Source organism: Vigna radiata, chromosome 2 (genome assembly GCF_000741045.1).
Source record: "Vigna radiata var. radiata cultivar VC1973A chromosome 2, Vradiata_ver6, whole genome shotgun sequence".
Taxonomy (NCBI): domain Eukaryota; kingdom Viridiplantae; phylum Streptophyta; class Magnoliopsida; order Fabales; family Fabaceae; genus Vigna; species Vigna radiata.
Genome location: NC_028352.1, coordinates 10,353,119 through 10,375,148, shown reverse-complemented (window position 1 = coordinate 10,375,148; position 22,030 = coordinate 10,353,119). Strand labels below are relative to the sequence as shown.

Here is a 22,030-nt window from a genome sequence, read left to right as displayed (position 1 = left end):
TCACACTTGAGAAAGGGTAATGAAAGTTCGATATATAATTTTTTTTATACCCATTTACTATTTTAATTTTTAATTTTTTCTATAAATGAAAGTTCACTTTTTAATGAATATTTTATTTCTAAACCTACGTTGTCAAGTGGTTTTTATTTCTCTTTAAGACAGAAAATACATGTTTAATTTTTATTTTTTTTAAGTGGATCACTTGTATAAAGGCTTAAATTTAAAATTCAATTATATGTAGGGTGTTTCATCTTGCACTTCCAAGCATTTCATCATGCACCTCCAAACTTTAATAAAATTCCAATTTTAACCCTAATTAAAAATGTATTTTAATTTTTAAAATCTGTTTAATCTTTAAAGGTGGTCAAAGATTCCAGTGCAGCAGATTGAATTTCAGAGGGAGAGAGTGTGATCATATTGAATTTCAGAGGAGAGAGTGTGATCATATTGAATTTCAGAGAGAGAGTGTGATCATATTGAATTCCAGAGAGAGAGAGAGTGTGATTTTTATGCATCGGAATTCACTCTCAGAACACCATTATCTTTCCCAGCATCCTTCCTCTCACAGTACCATTACCCAGCATCCCTCATCTCCTTTCTCAAGCTTTTTTACTCTCTTTTCTCCTTCTCAAAGACTACAGTCAGAGAACGCAACCTAAAATTTATATTTTTCCAGCACAACAGCCACCACTGTCATCCTCGCAAGCAAGCTTTTTTTTTTTTTTCGCAACGGAGGTACAAAAACACTAGACTCACACTGGATTCTTCAGATTTGATTTTTCTTTTCTTTGTTGTCTTGTGCACACTCTCATTTTAACATTTTAAATAATATTAATAAAACAATATGCAAAAATATGAAACATTCTTAACAATTATTTTTCACCAATTACATATTATCTGATTATATTATAAATTCACAAAAATTACCATAAACTTAAGTATATTTATAAAATAATAAAATAATAAGTAATATAAGTAAAATTTGTTATAAATNCCTGCATAAACAAATCGCAGTGCTTCAGCACAACTAATTCAATTTTATCAGATTTCCACATCCAATTTGTATTCAGTATTTTTTAAAAAAATCACTTTTATTAATTTTAATAAATCTTACAAATTAATTTATATTCATTTTAAATTATATAATTACATTATAAACNGATACAAAATCATATATAATTTTAAAATTAATTAAAAACTAAAAAATAATTAAATAAATATATTATTAAACTTTTATATAAATTAATAAACATTCTCGGATTTTCATATCCGAAAATATGATTATCGGAAATTCATATCCGACAATTTTATTTTAAGTTTTTTTACACAAAATTAGTTTTATTCATTTTAATATAATCATAAAATTATTTTTTATTAATTACAAATTATAAAATATATTATAAACTAATACATAAAATTATAAAAAAATTGAAAAAGAAGTTTTAAAAAAATTTAAACTAAAATAAAAATATTTACTGGAAACTGGTGGAAAATATTTAAAATGTGAATGTATGTGATATCGGATATCCAGATCCGAGAATTAGGGCATCGGAAATCCAAATCCGAGATTTTGTGCATCGGATATCCAAATCCGATGATATGTTAATCGGATATCCATATCCGATTCGCACATGTTTTCGTTTTATGAAACATTCTAACTAAAATTAAATACCTCTTATCTCTTAATATCAATACAACGAAGAATAAGAACATGCAAACAGATTTAAAAAAAATATTAACCATCCATCAGCTATATCAATCGAAGCAGGAAGATGCAAAAAAATTTTAAAATAAATACTAACCTCTAACGCTAAAAAATGAGCTAATAGGAAGAAGCCGATACCGCCCCACTATAAATGAAGCAGTTCAACTTACACTCAACAATCCTTCTGAAATATATATAACCAACACTCATTACTTACAAAGTACAAAACCTCAAGCTAGTTGCATTTCAAAGATGGAGGGGTGTAAGGTTTGTTTATAAAGATGAATCACTATGCTGGAAATGAGAGAGTGTAAGAGTGGGGTGCAGAAGTGGTATGCTGGAAATGAGAGAGTGCAGGAGTGGGGTGCAGAAGTTGGGTGCAGGCGTGATGTAGGGGTGTAGGGGTGTAGAGTCAAGGGGTGCAGGGTCAAGGGTTGCAGAGGTCAGCAAAATGCATGCTTACTGATTGGAACAAAATGGAGGTGGTCTCAATGCTGCACAAAAATTCACACTAATCAAAATATTAAACTCTTAAACTATTAATTAAATAAGGGTATTTTCGGAAATTGGAGGTGCAGGATGAAATACTTAGAGGTGGAGGATGAAACACCCTTATACGTACTATGATTTGTTTCATCCTGCATTCCACCAAATTTCTTTCTGCACTCCCTCAATAGGATTTTGCTTTCCGGAACACACTAAATCAATTTCAAAAGTATCTTTTTGGAAGACACTTTTTCCACCTCTATTCTGGATCAAACTTTCCGAAAGCTTACAAATGGGATACAAGAAGAAATTTGATATGGTGTAGAAAGAAATACTTGTACTTTATAACATCCTCTATCATTCTTATGGCAGGTGCTCCCTCCACCACCATGTAATACTCCTTGAACTCCCTCACTTTTCATATATTCCGAAAATAGTCCACAGTAAATATAAGTTTTGCTATTTAACTTGACTAATATTCTTTTAAAACCCTAAATCTGCCCTACACCACACCTTTCACTTTCATGCGGCGGTTTGAGTGAGCGAGGCGAGAGGTTAGTACTTTTAACAAGTTTGGTTTTAATGTGCAATTGGTTCATGTGATCTGGTTTGTATGTATGGTCTGTATGTTGTGTGGTCTGTGTTGTGTTCTGTCGTGTGTTGTGTACTTTCTTTTTGGTGTGTTTTGGTGCGATGAGTAAGAAGAAGAAGAAAAAGAACAATAACAACAAAGGCCTGAACGATATTAAACCTAAATTATGCTATATTATTCAAAATAATTATTGAAGAATAATTCAATTATTGAAGTAAATATATAAAACAAATTATATTAACTTAACTAATATACATAATAATTAAAAACTAACTACACAAGAGTTTATATTTATGATATTCAAACAAACATATAAAAATAATATATTAAAAAAATCCTCAAACGAATGTTAATATCAATCAATTTCATTAACGAATGTAGACATTCGTCGACGGTTTCCCATATTCGTTCCCATAGCAAACGTATGTTGACATTCGTTGCACAATATTAAGAATAAAAACCAATAAAAATAACTAAAAATATATAAATACAAAAATATAAAAATAACTAATAATTAAAACACTGAAACAGATGTCAGTCAATCCACCCTTCAACGGATCCCCATATTCGTTCACGGATCTTGATATCTGTTGCACACAGTTACAGATATTGACATATGTTTCATTTATCCACACATGTTCCCATCGCTCTGCTTAATCAACCCACTACACGACCTTTAACCACCTTCAACAACCAATGCACCACCACCTTCAACAACTACCACTGCACCACGCCACACACTAAAGCTTTCCACCTCCAACAAAGCATAGCAGGGAGAAGAGAAACACACATGGAGGAGAGGAGAAGCAGAGAATTTGAGCTCGAACATCAAATACGTGGGGTGTAGAGTCTATATACTGATGGGGATGGATGTAAATATTAATGAAAAGTAGTTGGAAGTTAAAAATATTTCTAAGAAGGATGAGGGGTAAAATTGGAATGGAATAGTACAAGTAGCGTTATGTGGTGGTTGAGGGAGCAACTACCCATTCTTATTCTTCCTTGGATGGAGAAGTCAATAGATTTCAAAAAATAAGGAAAGATAATGATTCAATCTTAATGGTTAGGGATAGATTTTTGAAGATAGTCCATTTTATTAAGTTGATGATGCGTGTCATATTATAAATTTCTTCTTTAATGAGTATTATGTATAGGATAAAGATACTTTAGACAATATTTTTTGACAACATTTGAACATCATCATACGTGTCATTGTGTGATTGGTTCATGGTAGTGTCATTGTGTCATCTGGACCAATTACACAATGACACGTATGATTGATGTTTAAATGTTGTCAAAAAGTGTTGTCTATGTATCATTACCCTTATGTATAATAGATATTAAAAATTCTTGAATCATTTTTAAAATACATTTATGCAAAAATGTGAAATTAAAATCTTATTTTTTATTGCTCATCATTCCCAACTTGGTAATCAACATAAAGGGTCAATAAAACTATTCAGATGCACAATTACTAAGAACCTAAAATATGAGTAAAAACGTCTACTTTTTGTTAAGTTTTCATATAATAGAGTGGTTAACTACTTATTATTCTCCTTTTGAGGTTATATATGGATTTAATCCATTAAAACCTCTTATAGTTCTTCCTGATTATAACTCTATGATATGCTATGGTGGTTTTGAGAAAGCAAAATTTGTAGAAAATTGCACTCTATTGTCAAAGCAAAAATTGGGAAGAAGGTTGGTTAATATGCTAAATCATCTCAAATCCAATAGTAGCTTTATCTCTTGGTTCTTTACTAGCATGTATATAAAATTACACCACTCTGGTGAAAAAAAAATACAACCATTTTGGTTTTTATATTTTCTTCAAGTCCATTTCATATACACACTAAGATGACTCCCAAAAATCTCCATTTACATTTCCATCTTTCCAAATTTATAAGTTCTAAGGACCAGAACCAAAGTACCTTACAAGTCTTCATGCAAAAAAAAGAAAAATACAGTAATTCTAAAAGAAGAAAAAAAAATCAAAGAAATGTGTGAAACCAAAGTCTATGCGTTAATTATGCATGCAAACAAACAATGAAAGTAATGTAGAATATGCAGTGGAGAGAATGCATCATAAAACTACTCTTACCCTTTGTTTGGTGAGAAAAATGGAGTGAACAAGAATAGAAATGTAGAAAATAAAAAGTTAATATATTTGTTTGAAGAAAAATAAGAAAGGAAAAAGTTGGAAAGTAAAGGAGTTTATTAGTTGTATGGTATGATGTAGGATCTGGTCGGTAGGTTGTGCGATAGGACAACGTCAAAGACAAATACATTTTATTGATCCAACGGTGTTCGAAACATCGTCACGCCATTCGGCTTATTTATTGTAAATTATAAATTAAGCAGGTCAATTGGGCCTATGACACGTTGGGCTGCAATTGGGCCAACACGAACATTATAGCTATTGGGTCAGTATCATCCTAAGGTTCATAATAAAATCTATAAATATGGAGGTAAGCTACAAAGGTGGGTGTTGCTCCCTCCATCTCCTTGTTAACTCTTTGGCAAGTGTATCAAATCGTCTAAAGTAATAAACCGGTAAGACCGGAAATCGTTTCCCAAGAGACTCGTGAAACTAGACAATTGTATAATTTCTAACTAACCTAGACTAAAGAATGTTTCCATAATTTGAGTTTTAGTGCAATTAAAGTAATTATAAAACGTAAATGATAAAAGTGATCTCAAGCACTCAAACACTTTGAAATGGAGAGATTAGAATTGAAATGGAATGATATTGTTGGGGGTATGATTTCACCTACTTCACTCTTATGCATAGAAAATCACTTCCTCTTCATTAAAATGTCAATGTTAATCTACTAATTTACTCAAACCCCAATCCCTTGGTAGAAAGAGCCTAGACTTCCTCATTAGACTCCAATCCCTTGGAAAACCTAATGATTATTTCCGCATTAAGAAATGAGATTTTAAGACATCCAAAGGTCCTAGTTCTATCCCTAGATACTATTTCCTTTAGGTGTTTAACCCAAGTCAAGGTTTACCCAATATTTCCCAATATCAAGAAACCCTAAATAATGTCATGGGTAGCAACTTCACAACAAGCATTAAGAGAAGGAATTAAACACTAACAATCAATGAAAGAGGTATATATTCATTCAAAACAAAATGCTTTACATAAGAGTTTAGTGGTTACATCAATCCCCCAACAATAATGAAACTAGCTCTCCATGAATGGAGAGCTCAAGCTTACAACCATGGTGGAAATGGAAGAAAGAAGAGAACCCAAGGAAGAAGAAGGAGTGTCCCCACAGCTCCAAGCTACCTCCAAGAGCTCCAAAGAGAGAAAACGAGTCTGGGTGCAAAAAGATACAAAGCCCCTCGCGTTTTAGGTCTAAAAAGACCTAATTTTTCCACATCAGCATTGCCACCGCTCAGCTGTACCCCAGCTGCACCCCAGCTGCAGCCTTCCAGAAAGCTGGGTGCTCAGCTGCACCTCAGCTGCACCCCAACTGCAGCTTTCCAGAGAGCAGAGCACTCAGCTGCACCCCAGCTGCAGCTTTCCAAGGAGCAGGGCGCTCAGCTGCACCCCAGCTGCACCTCAGCGACAGCCTTCCAGGGAGCAGGACGCTCAGCTGCACCCCAGCTGCCACCAAGCTACAGCATTCCAGAGGAGAATGGGGCTCAGCTGCACCCCAGCGACAGCATCAATCTTTGTTCAATGTTTCCTCTTTTACATTCATTCTTGCTTCTGTGGTTCTTCCATTCGTCGGTTTGGCCAACATGCTTCATGTATATGATCTAACAACCAAAAAGTGGGGATTAGTGAAGCAATTTAAATGAATTCAACTAAAGATGTAGCTACTTAGAAACTTAACAAATTGAAGCATAAAGAAGGTATAAAGCTAAGAAAGAGTTGACATTTTCTCTCAATTCACTACTGAAATCATAGCAAAATATGTCATTATCACTCCTCAAGTTCTCCTCCACCCCCCACTATTTTCATTTATTTCAAAAATATTTTATACCTTCCCACTATTTTCTTTTAATTCAAAAATACCCTACACCTCCCCACTATCATTAACAATCTTTCTCTTTCAAATTACTTAATAAATGGTAAAATTTTATTCTAAATTTCTAGAAAAATGTTTATATACGTGTGTGTTTTTTTTACATTTAATATCTATAATTTTTAACATTATATTATGTTTTAACTTATAGACATGTTCGACTAAAATAACTTGAATAAAGTATTTAATTTATTAGATAAATAATATAAAAATATTATTAAATACTTAAAATATAAAAGAAAAGTTATTTGTTAAATATTTGTAATATATTTAGTTTTTTTGTAATTATAAAGTAAGTATATAATAATAATAATAATATATTATTATTATTATTTACTATTAATATAAAATGGAAGTAGTAGAAGTACTAATATTGAAGTTTTCTCTGAATTTTATATTTTGCAATATATCACAAATTCAAATCTGAGTCATCTGAATGCTCCATTAATGTAGAAAGAGAGGAAGAGAAATATTGTTGAGGATAGTGGAGAGGTGTAGGGTATTTTTGGAATAAAAGAAAATAATGAAGAGGTGTAAAATATTTTTGAAATAAATGAAAATAGTGGGGAGGTGAAGGAAACAACACCCTACAAAGGTAAAGTTAGCTTAATCGAGTTCTAGATACTTGATTTTGAATTAAGTTCATTGATTAAAATATGATTTGAGCATCGAAGTGCCTTTAACATGTATTCACCATTCGGCTTGGACTAGAAGAAATTGAATCAAGTTGTCTCGAAGGAAAAAAAAGGAGAAGATGCAAGAGTAAAAGGTGTCTGTCTCGGCCCAACTCACTTACATACTAAAACATTAATTATTTTCATTTTAATTTTGCTTTGTTTTCAGGGTTTGATTAGTATTTTAGTCTTTAGGTTTCTATTTATTTTAGTTCCTAAATTTTTTATTTTATTTAATTGAGTTTAATTTTTTAAAAATACTTAATTAAGTCTCTATTATTGTTTACTCAATAATCAGTATGAGTTGTTCTTCAATTATAATCTGTTTAGAAAAGATATACTTTAGTCACTATTAGATCAAGGTGAGAAGTGTGACTTGTGATCTCTATTGTTTTGGGAGACTACACAAAATCCTGTCAATATTATTAAAATTATCATAGATCTTACATATAGTGATTTTAACTTATTGAGAATGGTATGAAATATGTTGAACATATTTTGTATGTTTGTATTGTCCAGCATGAAGAACAACTTGTATTATCTGGTCAACAAACAACTTACTTTTTTAACTTCATTGGATCCTTCGTATATGATGATAAGGGTGTCCCATATCTCCTTAGCACCTTTGAATTGAATGCCTAAACTTTCTTATATTCTTCTTAAGACAAAGCTCACATTAATGAATTGCGGATTTTGGAGTTAAGAAGTATACCTTTGTATCTTTTGTCTAACCATAACCATCTTCTTCTGGCCAGTAAATAATTCATCTTCTTCATTAAGGGATGCATAGTTTCTATTTCCAATTACAAACTAACCACAGGTTAACTATGTGCATAATTTTTTGTTAAGAAAACCCAAATACATACTTTTCAAATCTAATTGATCCAGTTTCATAAAAAAAAAAAAAAGGAAACTTCTAAGTTGATTACAATTTTGAAAGTATTGGCCAATGAAAAAACACCGTATCCATACAATGAAGTTAACATCAAAGTGATGGTAGATAAGTAATTCAGTGAAGCAATCGCCATCAAGCTTTTAATTTTCCGCGCCAAGTACAGGTTATTATATATGTGATCTTCAATGTCTATGATTAAACCAAATAATTAGACCAAAATTTATACAAGTATTAAAACTAAATTTATCCTAAACAACTCCGAAAGAAGAAAAAAGTGGAGAAATTTGTGTTGGAAATCTTACATTGACTAGAGATAAGGTCCTCACTCTACAAGGCGGTTTTGTAAGGTTGAGTTAGGCTTAAAGTCCACTTCTCACCCAATTTTTACTATCACGCACGAGATGTCTATACCTCGGCGTGAAAGAAGTATGTTAGAAATCTCACATTGATTAGAAATAAGGCCAAATTATAATATAAAAATGAAGTACAAACCTCACCTTACAAGTCGATTTTGTGAGATAGAGTTGGATTTAAAAACTCACTTTCTAATAATTTATATGATGTGAACGGGAATATGACAATATGTAAAGAAAGAAAGGAGAAAAACATTAACCAAATAACATTTGACTCAGAGTGTTAGATAGAGGTTGATGAAAATCTGGATCTGATTTCAAAGCATTTTGAACAGAATAAGGCAATGATAGCCAGCATTAAGCAACCAACACCTTACTTGCTGGGAAGAACAAAATGAAATTGTGACATGGCTGACTTCATTTCGTGGACAAGGTAATGACACCTGTAACTCATGCTATTTTACTCCTTTTAAGGTCTCCTACCATGGAAATTTCTCTACTCATCCAAAAACTCGTGAAAAAGAAGGTCACAACAAAACTGAAAACTTTTCAGAATTGACATTAGTACAAAAATCAAATGGTATAGCTGATTAAGTAAGGAATGTTTTATTTAACAGAGGGAACTCATCAATTCTCTTCATCATGTTGATATAAAATTTGCTAATTAAGAATAATTTAAATTTTTTAATTCATTAAATATTATGGATTTAATTTTGTTCACTGATAATTTAAAATCTTACATAATTCTTGACATTATATAACATCGTTTGTCTGAAAAAGTACTATTGTCCTTATTATAATGATAATGATAAATGTTACATATATATCTTTTTCTTTTCTTCATGATAATGATAAGGCAAACTATATTGTTCCAAATTGCATTTGAAAAATGTGTAATGTATTGCACAATATATGGCCAAATTGGACTAATAATGATTTTAAAATTTTTGTTTAGGAAATAAATTATTAGAGTTGAAAAACAAACCAGTGGGTGTGGGATGATTTTTGACCAAAGAACACCCTTTTTCTGACCCAAAACAACTATCGTCACGCTTACATCAGAATCAAATAGAAGAAAAAATGGAAAAGTAATCTTCACCAAACAGTAATTTTTGCAGCACATTTGTCTTTCTTTTAATTTCTTGGAAAAAGCACCAGTTTAATGTTTTAGAAAAAATTTCAAAGCGGTTAAATTAAAAAGATAATTATAATTATATTAAGATAACATGAATATGTTGGAGCATTGGTGTGAAAGTAACAAATTTTTAAAGTTGAAATTATCTTAAGGTATTTAGAACATTTTAAATAGAAGTGGTGTTTGCTATTATAAGAGTATATCTTAAAGTCGTGTCATTCTAACGTGATTTCTTTTTACTAAAATAATGCCACTTATTTATATATGTAATTATTTTTAAGTTCATTAGTTTTTCTGTAATTTTAAAAAAAAAAAAATCACCAAAATGGTGCTTTGCCTTATTTCTTTTTGTTCATGTTCCTCATGCCTAAGGCTCGGTAAACCCTAAAACATGTGATGTAAAGTGGAAGAAAAAATTACTCTTATTAATTGAACGTGATCACTGGATTAAGTCTAAATTCAGAAATACAATCCTCTAACTTCGAAAAATGTTACCAAGTTAAAGATAACACCACCATACACACGAAGAAGAAAACGTGATAAGTTTTACATTAGTCACTTTTTGAAACCTTTCTGTAGAAGTTTGATGCATAAATAGTCAAACGAAACCCCACAAGGAAGCAGTGTAGTGAAAGAGAAACAGTGGAGCATATTTTCTGCAAACGTTGTTAGTTAAGGAGATTTAACAACCGTACCGTCCATATGATTCTATACAATACGTAAAAACTGTAAGGTCAAGAAAAAAGTTCAAAAATCGTTTTCAACCTGCTTCTCTTCACTGGTTTTACAATGGAAAAAGTCAGCTCCCTTGCATGTCCTTTTCAGTTTTGAATTTCGTTAACCCTGTTCTGTCCTATAATGTCACGTGCCATGGTTTCCTATGTGCCCATGTGAGATGCGTAGACCGTACATGGATGCAAGTATTCTACGTATATATGTATTCATTGTGAAAGAAAATCTAGACAGAATACTATACATTCTACTTCTATATATGAGCACCGACATCACTCTTATTATAATTAGATGTTTCTGATATCTGACACTCTTGTATACTTATCTAAAACACATACGACAATTCTAATTAGGTATTAGTTAAAACAATATCGTTAATTTGGACATTTAACTCAGTATATATACTCAACTTGGACCAACATCTCTATATAGATAGATAGGCTAAGAGTGTAATATATGTGATAATGTGTGTGCATATACTGCTAGACAGGTATTCACTCTTTAATTTTTGAGAAAATGAACTTTTGTTAATCTGCTAAAAATGATTCATAATTCTACTTCTACCATGTTAATCTCCTTTTGGTTTCAAGTCCAATGCAATGATGTAGTGGTTAGATTAACATATAAGACATTGTTTTTTGTCAAGATATCTAACACATGACGTATATAAACCGTGTATGCAATTTACTGTATGTATAATACACGTATATTATAACACATACATAATGCATTGATGAGTATCTTCGCTGAGCCTGAGAGAGACATGTGTCACATGGTCGGCGCCAAATCCTTTTGACTTTGAACATCTTACACTGCTTTCTTCTGCTATAAAAGCATTGTCGTCTCAGCCATCACCACAAGCAACAGAACTTCACTTTTTGTGTCTTTTTGTGGTAAGTTTTCTACCCTTTTGGCTTATTGGAACCTTCCTGCACCGTAATCCACTATTCATCTATATACTTTGAAAATGGGAAGAGCTCCTTGCTGTGACAAGAATGGACTCAAGAAGGGTCCATGGACACCAGAAGAAGACCTTAAGCTCATCAACTACATTCAGACTCATGGACCAGGCAATTGGAGATCCCTACCTAAAAGTGCTGGTTTGTTATTTCTCCCTCCCTTTTCATTACTATTTACCAATAACACATTGTTTCGTTATAGGAAAGATTAGTCATACTAACTTAGAAGATATCATTTTTGTTTCGAAAAGATGTAAATGTTGCAATATATATCAAATTGTCCTAACAAAATATTGCTTGGGTTGACCTTGAGTTTGAGAAACACCATTTTTGTTTATACTAACATGTTTTCAACACATACAAGGTTTTCTTGTTCTATCTAATCTGTTGTTACTATTTACTAACATATACATTTGACTACGTTACCTACTTATAGGTCTACAAAGGTGTGGCAAGAGTTGCCGCCTTCGATGGACAAATTACCTTAGACCTGATATTAAGAGAGGAAGATTCTCCTTAGAAGAAGAAGATACGATTATTCAGTTGCACAGTATCATGGGAAACAAGTAAGAACTCTATGACCATTTTCCTTCATATATATATCACGATCTATCTAAAATAATATTATAGATTTTCTTATGCATGGTACTAGTTTCTGATCAATAATATGGTTAATTTCTGGTTTATTTAGATGGTCATCTATAGCAGCTAGGTTGCCAGGAAGAACTGACAATGAAATAAAGAACTATTGGAACACACACATTAGGAAGAGGCTTCTTCGTATGGGAATTGATCCAGTTACACACGCCCCACGCCTTGACCTGCTTGACATGTCCTCTATTTTAAGGTCAGTGTTGAATCCCTCCCTTAGCATGCAAGGCTTCTTAGGAGGAGCTCAAGTTTTGATGAACCAAGGGTTGTTAAACCTTGCTGCTACAGCCTCTCTTCTAGAGAATCAAAATTTGGCTTCACACAATTATGTACAAAACCAAGTTGCTCAACCACTAGACATAACTCAGCTTCAAAGTGTGGAAGGATTCTCTGGCACCATGGAAAACTTTAGCTGCTCAAATTCTCCTTCGGGTGATGAGAACCTTGTTTTGCAACAAAACCAAGTTGATTTGTTAGGTAACCATGTTTTTGCGCATTCCCTGAAAAATGCAGAGCTGAAAAAGGGGTATGACTCGGCTATGCCTACGCCTGAGTCAAGTCCAAACCAGTTGAATTCATCATCAAACTATTTGAGAAGTTGCACGGAGGAAGAGAAGAATAGTTTTTGCAGTGACTTGTTCGAATTCGATATTCCAGAGGGTTTAGACATTGCTGATATTTTTTGTACTGTCCCAGAGTGTTAATCTGTTAGAAGTTATCTGAAGGAGTGGCTTGTGTTGCCCCTTTTGGATGCATTGTTGCATGTATATATTCTAGTATTTTGCAGTTGGATTTTGTTGTTCATACAATTGGATATGTTCATGTTCCTTGGTTTGTTTTCATACGTGAAATTTTGACTTTTGAGAAGATTGTTGGAGTTTTCTAGTTTCACCTTCTGTTGAATATTGTATCAGATTTTGTAAATAATTTAACATTCTCTAATCTTTTTCACAAAATTTCATAAGTTATACTTCCTTTGAATTTAAATATAACACTTTCTTTTAGTTTTTCTCTTTTATAAAATTGTCTTTTGTTTGTGTGGTATTGAATATTTCATCAGAATACTTTTAATTGACTTTTATGTGTGTTAAAAAATATATTTTTTTAGTTTCTTGAAAAATATTGAATATTTTTTTTAAATCTTCTTTTGAATATTTTTTTATTAAAAAAGTAAAAGGTAATAAAAAGATAACATTAAATAAAGATAAAAAATTTAGATATGTTAAAAAATTATTTTTTTTTCGTCTATGACGAAAAATTTCTGCATGAATTGTTTTAATACATGTGGAATGGAGAATTTTCGAGTTTAATTTTAAAAATTAATATTTTACAATTCTTCTCTCACAATATTCATTACAAAAAGTAATGAAATGAGAAAAAAATGATATAGCTATAGTCCCAATAATTTTAAGGATAATTTTGAGAAACTATTATAATTATTAATTTCTTAACGTTAACAACTAAATTAATTACTTTTTAAATAGATGCTAATTAATTATCCATAATGTTTTATATTTAGAACGAAAGAACTTTCAAATAAACGTAGTTATAGCATTTTAAAAATATTAAGTTAATTAATATTATCAATTTCTAAGGAAATATTAATTAATTGACCTTATTCTCGTAAATATAAATGATATATATTTATCGAGATAGTAGAATTATTTTCGAAAAAATATTTTAATAATTGATTTTTCATTTTTTTTTTAGTTTCTGTAAAAAAACAATGAGTTGTAACTGATTATAATATTAATTATTGATAGAAATTATACTTAATGTTAGATATTATTATGTACCTTGAAATCTTTGTTCATGTCTTAAATTACATCAATTATTTGTCACGAAAAAAAATTATTAAAATAAAAATAATAATAATTAATTTTATATTTTATATTTATAGTTTTACAATTTTTTATGAAAAAAATTTAGAATAAAAACCTTAAATTTGTGTTGAGTTTAACTCAATTGTCTGAAATAAAGTGTATATAGAAGTTTTTATATTGTTCAATTCATGTGGATAAAAAATTGTGTTCCTTTTTTTCAAGATGACCGTGTTTATTGAATTTGTTTTGGTAAAAGTTCAATGAACTTGATTGAGACCATTATTAGTGAACAAATTTAATCACACAGAACATATGATTTCGACATTTCTAACGGTTTCAAAGTTATTAAGATAATTTATCAAAATTTCATATCATAGACCTTAATTATTTACAAATATTAAAAAAAACAAGACAATTCAATAGAAAAAGACGTACTAAGTTTATGTAAATTCATAAATATTACATTTACCAAAAGTGTAAAATTATTGATTAATAATGACTTTTAATATTATTTATATGAGGATTCTTGTAGAAAAAATACCAAGTGAACATAGTTGAATTAGAATCATCATAGGAATAAAATGATTAATTGGGTCATAGTGATTCAATGTGCGGATGTTTAGTCGATGTGAAATTTCCAACACATTCTTCTCACATTGAGGTATAAACATCTTGAGTGTGGGATTTAACAATGGCTCTAATACCATATTAAGAAGTGGACTATAAGCCTAATTTAATCCCACAAAATCGGTTTGTAAAGTGAGATTTGCACTCACTTATATATTATGAATTGGTCTTATCTCTAATCGATGTAGGATTTTCAACACTTTTCAATCTTGTGAGTGTATCATTCTTGTTAGAATAACAAAAATATTTATCCTCGTAGATATTTTAGTAAGAAATCCATATCATTGGTGTTTATGGATGACGATTATGTATATCTTAATACTTACTTATAAATAAGTTGGGTGTAGTATCCTATATATATATATATATTAAAAAAATTAAAATTAAAATTAATTTATATTTTATAAAATTATTTTAATTAAATTTAAATTTTAAATTGTATTATATTATATTTTATATATATTTTTTATAATTTTATTTAAATTTTATTTTAAAAGTTTATAAAAATATCCTTTTGTAAATATTCACAAGTATCCACAAGGTTTTATAATATTAGTGGATATTTTTTAAACGGATATCCGATGAGTAATGGAACAAGTAACAAGTGAATTTTATTTATTACCGCATACTGAGTAGGTATTATCCGTGTCTGACTCAATCTATTGTCATCCCTGATCCTTATTCCTAATCCTTGTTGTCATCCTCGTTAATATTGTATAATATTTCGATATAATAGCTTTGGGACATATAACTTTTATATAATAATTTCACATAGAAATAAATTTAGTTTGCAAATATTTAAAATTTACAATTAGTTAGGAGTATTTATATAATTAAAATGATCCAAACAAATGTAAGATCCTAGAAAATAGAATACTAGAAGTAATAAGATGTTCTAAATAATGAGACTCGTATATTTTAATATTAAAAGTTCAAAAGTATAAATATGAATTTAAAGCGAGTTTCATTATTTAAAACATACAATCTCTTTACCATCTCTCTAAATCTCCTCACCCCTTGTTCATTTGTTTGAAGGTCAGAAGGTGCCTAAGTTATCACAATGGCAAGGTCTTCAATTTTGTTTGATCAAATCTTACTAAGTTAGTTGTTGCTTTTCTCTCTAGTTTAGTACTTCTCTCATGCATGTGAACTTTTAGTTAGTACATATGTTCTCTGAGTCCTTTATTGTACTATTTGTTATTAGTGTTTTTAATGGCATACCCTAATCATGATTCTGTGGGTTGTAGGTTCAAATAGAGTTATGTGTTTCTATGAGAGCAATCTAAGTTTTAGAGAGTTGTTTGAGCTTCTAAAAGGTAAGGGAAGCTAAATACCATTTGTCTTAAATTCTAATGCAAATTTGTTTTATGTGTGTGTGTTGATGGTTATGATTGATTTGGACTGTGTGTTTGAACTAGTGTTATCGTTGTTAAATAAATTTGTTTCAAAACTATAATAGAATATAGTTTAGTTTGTTAGAAATTTTCCATAATTAGTGATAGTGTAAGCATTTCTGTTAGAGTTGTTGTTTGATAGTGGTACTTATGTTGTTGGTTGAAATAGGTAGATTTGAGGTCTTGGTTATCTGATATTAGTGCTAAGATTTGTGGATTTCAAAATGAGTATCTTAAGTGAATAAATTTAGCTTGGTTAAATTGATAAACTAAGTATATAGTCAATTGAGCAAATTGGTATTCTTTTGAACACTAAAACACGTATTTGGATCAATCCCTGAGTTAGGAATATCAATTTGGTCATTTGATTTGGTACTTGGTTTATCAAATCACAGTTTTACAATGTGTAGGTTTCTAGTATGGGATTGAGCGTCCATTCCGCCACTAAGTAGAACAAAGTGCGAATGGTCTGACGTTAAGCGGTGGCAGGGTACCACTGAGTGTCAGTTACCACTATAGGTCTGGAACTAATTATATGATAATTCGCTGAGCGAAAGGTTCTTGCCACTAAGCAAGGAAAACTGCAAGAGCTTTTGTGTTGAGTGCCAAACCTTGCTCTGAGCTTTTCTTGTTGTAGAGTTTGTGTAGTTTTCTATTTTCAATTAATCTTGTGTATTTTGAAGTAGTGTAATTAAATTAAATATATTTTTATTTGAAATTAAGGATGATTTATTGATTGTGATATGATTGTGAATATGTATAAACTATGGTATAAGAATGATTTTAAGGAGAAGTTATTGTATTAATTATGTATAGTGTATTTATTGACGTAGGAACTCAGGATTAGAGGTTATCTTTGCACTCTTAATAACTATTTAGTCTCAAGTAGAGAATGGTAGGGTATGTTGTGAAGAGTAGGAAGATGTCCTTATAGTCTAGTACTGATCTCTTGGTCATACATGTTGACAGATTAATCTTTGTGTGTGGTAGCTTGAATGGGCAAGTTGTTCCACCACACATAGTGCTTCCTAGAATTTGCTATCAATACTTATATCCAGATGGTTAAATCCAAAGTCAATGTTTGTATGCTTAGGACTTGTTTGATTTACTGATGTTGAACTTTTATTTTATAATCAATTATATGTATGTTCTTTGGTAAAATTGGTTTACCATTCTATTTTTGCTTATGTGTTTTGTTTATTTTTCTTGTTTACCATGATTATCTTAATGGTAGAAGGATATGAGAAATTATCTGTCGAACAAGTGTTAGGTGATGGTGATAGAGTAAGGCATGGAGTAAGATGTTTTAGCTTCTTTGTATATTTGCTCTTTTGACAAACTCTTATATTATATTTTAGATTCAAGTGTAATAGAATTCTCACTAGTATTTTATATATAATTTTGATATAATGATTATTGTTTAGACAATTGTAAAAACATTTTATATGTTTTTTAAGTTATCAGTTATATTTTATTAAATATAGGATAATGATATTTAGACAACATTTTTTTGACAACATTTGATTATGGAGTAATTTACGACCAATCACAGATTGACACGTAATCAATGTTCAAATGTTGTCAAAAAAATGTTGTCTAAATATCATTATCCTTAAATATATGATATTTCATTTATTAGTGTTAAAACTATTAAAATGAGATGTTAAAAAAATTAATAAAATACGAGTAATTAACTATTAAAAAAAAATAATTCATTTGGGTATTTTATTCAAATCGAACAATTCGGTTATGTCTTTAACACTTTGTATAAAGTTTTGACCTAAACTTAAATAAATTACTTTAAATATTTACATTATTCTACATGTATGTTTGAAGAATAATTGTTGTGGTGTAAAAATTACAATATTGCTCTTAAAAGAAAAAGAGTGTTAAAAGCAAAATAAATTATTACTAGAAAAAATAAGGTTTAATGTTTCGCTAGGTCCATATTTTTGTCCAAAATTTCAAATAGGTCTCTTTCTTTTTCGGCGTCTCAATTAAGTCTTTATTTTCTTTAAATTGAATCAAATAGGGTCTTTCCGTCAAATTGAGATGACGTCGTTAAGAAGGATATGTTGAGCGTGTAGTTTTATATTACGTGACATTGAAAATGTGACTGAAATGTATTTTTTTAATTTTTAAATTAAAAATGAAGTATACTCTGTATATTTCATTTTTTAATTCAAAAATTAAAAGAATATAATTCAGTCACGTTTTTAATGTCACGTAATAAAAAAACTACACTATGAGCATATCCTTCTTAACGACGTCATCTCAATTTGACGGAAAAATTCTGTTTGATTCAATTTTACAAAAATAAGTACTCAATTGAGATGTCAAAAAACAAATAAACCTAATTGAGATTCTGGGTGAAAATAGGAATCTATTCATATATTAAACAAAAAATAATATGAAATCATGTGTTATGTGATGTAATGTGAAATTTGATAAATCATAATTAATTTTTCGAATAACATATCTGATAATGATTACATATAGGTTAGAGGTTTTTATAAATCCCAATTATCATTAATAGTTACATCATACTATATAACTCTTGTTATAAATGACTTTGATCAATAATTTTAGTTTAAAAAAACGTATTATGATTATTAAAAATTTAGTCTTTTAAAGACTTCACTTAGCAATTAAAATAAATAGATTGCAACATGAAGTTGGAATAGTCAATGAATTATATCTATCACAAATATGTGATCAAAATAGTGATAACTTACATTTATAATGCCGATAATTTGGTTAGCAACTGAAATATCGACAAAAAATTGTACTAGTTAAATTCTAGTCATTAAATCGGTATCTATCTACATAAAAGAGAATGTTAGGCACTATTTAATGTATAATTAATTATCTTTAATTTTATTATATTTATTTATGTTCAAATCTTGAATATTAACTTTACTAATTAAAATAATATAAATTCATATAAAATATTTTCTAAAGATAAAAATATATTATTTTATTTTATTTTTTATGTCCATAATCGTTTTCTAAACACAAAACAAGTCATTTAGATTTTTTAACGTTTTTTTTAAAAAAAAAGTCAAATTATCTCTTCACGCTTGAAGACCATCTCTTGATAAAAACTTAAAACGTGAAAACTTGAAAGGTTAGGGCTTGGAACATTTGAAAGGCAAATGTTTAACAACATTAAAATGAAAGACAAATGATTAAAAAGAAAAGAAAAACATTACAACAATGTTAAAATAATTTTATTATTTAATTATTTTTTAATTTTTTATGTGCATCAAATAAATTATCAAGTATAATTCTATAATTCTTTAAGTATTTTTGTCATCTAAATAAAACAAAACTTCATTAATAATTATTAAAATCAAAATTCATTTAATATCAAAATTATAAATTGAATTTTTGTAAAATTCAATATTTATTAATTATTTTTAACCAGTGTGAACAATACCTTCACATAAAAATAAAAGTAATATTTTTGACATGACGAATTTGATTTTCTTCGCTAAAAGAAAGTATGGATTTGATAACAAAATTATGTATTGTATTAAGAAATCATGGTGATAAGTGTAGACATTATGTGTTTGAGGAAAAGTAAAGGATAAAACATAAAACTTTATGAGTTATATTTTTCATTTTCTAATATAAAATTAAGGCATATCTTAATAAAGTTTTCTCATATTTATTTTATATTCATTATCAAAAAATTTTCTATCATCATCATGATACTTGATATGAGAAAATGTATTAAAAATCACACACTCATTAATTATATGACTGATAATTTTGAAAACTGTTTACATTTCTGTAAAGATGATAATTTTATTAGGTAGTAAGGTGTTTTTTTTTATAGTTTAATTTAACCTTTTCTTATATATTTTAAATTGTAATTAATATGGAAAAGTAATTTTAGATTAGTTAAAAAGAAATTCATATTATAAATCTGTTCTCTTAATTATAATTTTTTTTTTTATATGGAGAAATTTTTTGTTTTTTCAACCAAAATCTTGCGCATTCAACTTATATTTCCAAACACATGTTACAGTATTACAATTTTATTTTTCATGAATGCCACCCCGACAATAATGCATACCCATGAATAGAAAGAAGGAAAAAAAAAAAAAAAAGAGATGGATGAAAATGAAATAAGCAAAAGTAACTTTCAAAAGGGACAAAATCCCAATCAGCATCAACCATATCTTATTTCGAAGTGATTTGGCACAATAATGCATTAAGAAGTTTTTTCAAAATAAGTTTTTTATATTTTATTTTTTTCTGCAATAGTAAACTTCCCTGTTCTTCTCATATGTTGTCTGAAAGATGTGAAAAAAAAAAATAGAATGAAAAAGTGATAATTTTTCAACACATCCAAATATAAGTAAATTCTTCAGTGGATTAAAAAAAGAAGAAAAATTAGTCAACAGAACTTTTTATTGAGAGGTTAAAAAAAACTTTCACACAAACTGATCTATGATTAGATTTTTTATTTTCATTTCTTTATTTAAAATTAAAACGGTGAATTTTTAGAAAGACAATTAGATAAATTGGAATTATTAATTTATAATATTTAATTTACTTTACGAGTATTAAAAAAATTTATAGCTATCGACTAAAATCTGTGGATAATATCAAATAATCGTCAGAAAATACTAATTATGGAAGGTCTACTAATGGTTAAAAACTCGTCAGTAATAATGTTGTCGGAAAGATTTACCGACGACTTAAGGTCTTTGGTATTATTACGGTAAAAAACCTTCGATAATTATCGAGGGTCTGAAAGTCGTCAGTAATACCAAAGATCTTTGGCCTTCCATAATTATCGAGGATTTGAAGTCGTCTGTAAATAAGCACGAAATTTGATGTCCTTACCCAGGGTTTTAAGTCCTCGGTAATTATCGAAGGCTTATGACTTTCGGTAAAGTCGTGGGTAACATTACTACCATTATCCAATGTAACTGGTTTTTGCCTTATATACCCAATATAAGAAAACTTGTCAATGAAGCAATGATCCAAACACAACTCAGCTAACAAGCGATGATCCAAACACAATTCAACCAACAAGCAATGATCCAAACACAATTCAGACAACAAATTCTCCAGGCTAATTTACCAAATGCAATCATTAAATCATTCAACATTCATGAAAAGTTTACTTCAATGTTTTGAAAGATAATTCTAAGTTGGTCTTCAAAAGTTCCTAAATGCAGTCATTACAAATATAAGAACAAAGCTTGAAAATAAAAAGCTACTAACAGTAATGGCTTCACCATCAAAAGGATGGATGTTTACAATTGAAGTGCTTTCAGGCTTCACCGTCAGAAGGATGACGCAACACTCTTTCACTTTTGTTACCATCATGTCATGTCATGTGTTCTGTTGTTTGCATTGAAGCGAATATCCTTTGTAATCTTGAAATGATCCACAAATAGAACATGGACTTGAATGAAATTGGTTTTTTTTGCCTCCATCCTGGATGTAATGTCTAAAATCGAGGATGGCCACAAAACTTGTATTCCACCAACGATGCATCATTTTTTCCATTGTCGTTGTCATAGAAAAGCATACATCCATTCACACAACAATCAATCTTCTTATCCTACATTAGCATATATCTGTTCACACAACAAACAATCCATTACACATTGACTACTGTAGTGAATTCCTAATTCCTCACCTATTTTGAGTATTAGGTAGTTGTTTGCTTTTAAGTAGGATATCAAAACCACATATTCTTAGCCTACATTAGGCCAAATTCGAATGTAGGTACTTTTTAGTACACATTTTAAGGTTTTAACTAGTGTCATTTTGAGTTTTAGACACTTGAACCATTTATACTTGTTCCTTAGCTTCATTTATCAAGTTTAAACTTGTTAGAATATCAACACTACATATTCTTAGCCTACAAATCTTCACCTATCTCTCATGGTTGTTTGTTCAATTTCAAGATAAAATAGAGCATTTAAAAACAAGCCATCC

The 22,030-nt window shown here is 29.5% G+C and overlaps 1 protein-coding gene across 2 annotated transcripts; it reads left to right on the top strand.

Annotated features, from left to right (window-relative positions):
- The first annotated feature begins 11,492 nt into the window (after positions 1-11,492).
- Positions 11,493-13,084, top strand: LOC106780186 (transcription factor MYB41). Of its 2 annotated transcripts, XM_022775698.1 has the most exons (4): positions 11,493-11,712; positions 12,008-12,137; positions 12,263-12,418; positions 12,511-12,742. In XM_022775698.1, exons 1-4 carry the CDS (start codon positions 11,580-11,582, stop codon positions 12,632-12,634), a joined length of 543 nt encoding a protein of 180 aa, XP_022631419.1. In that variant the 5' UTR covers positions 11,493-11,579; the 3' UTR covers positions 12,635-12,742. The 2 variants fall into 2 exon arrangements, with proteins under 2 accessions (XP_022631419.1, XP_014523933.1); XM_014668447.2 differs by having other exon boundaries at positions 12,263-13,084.
- The last annotated feature ends 8,946 nt before the right edge of the window (positions 13,085-22,030 follow it).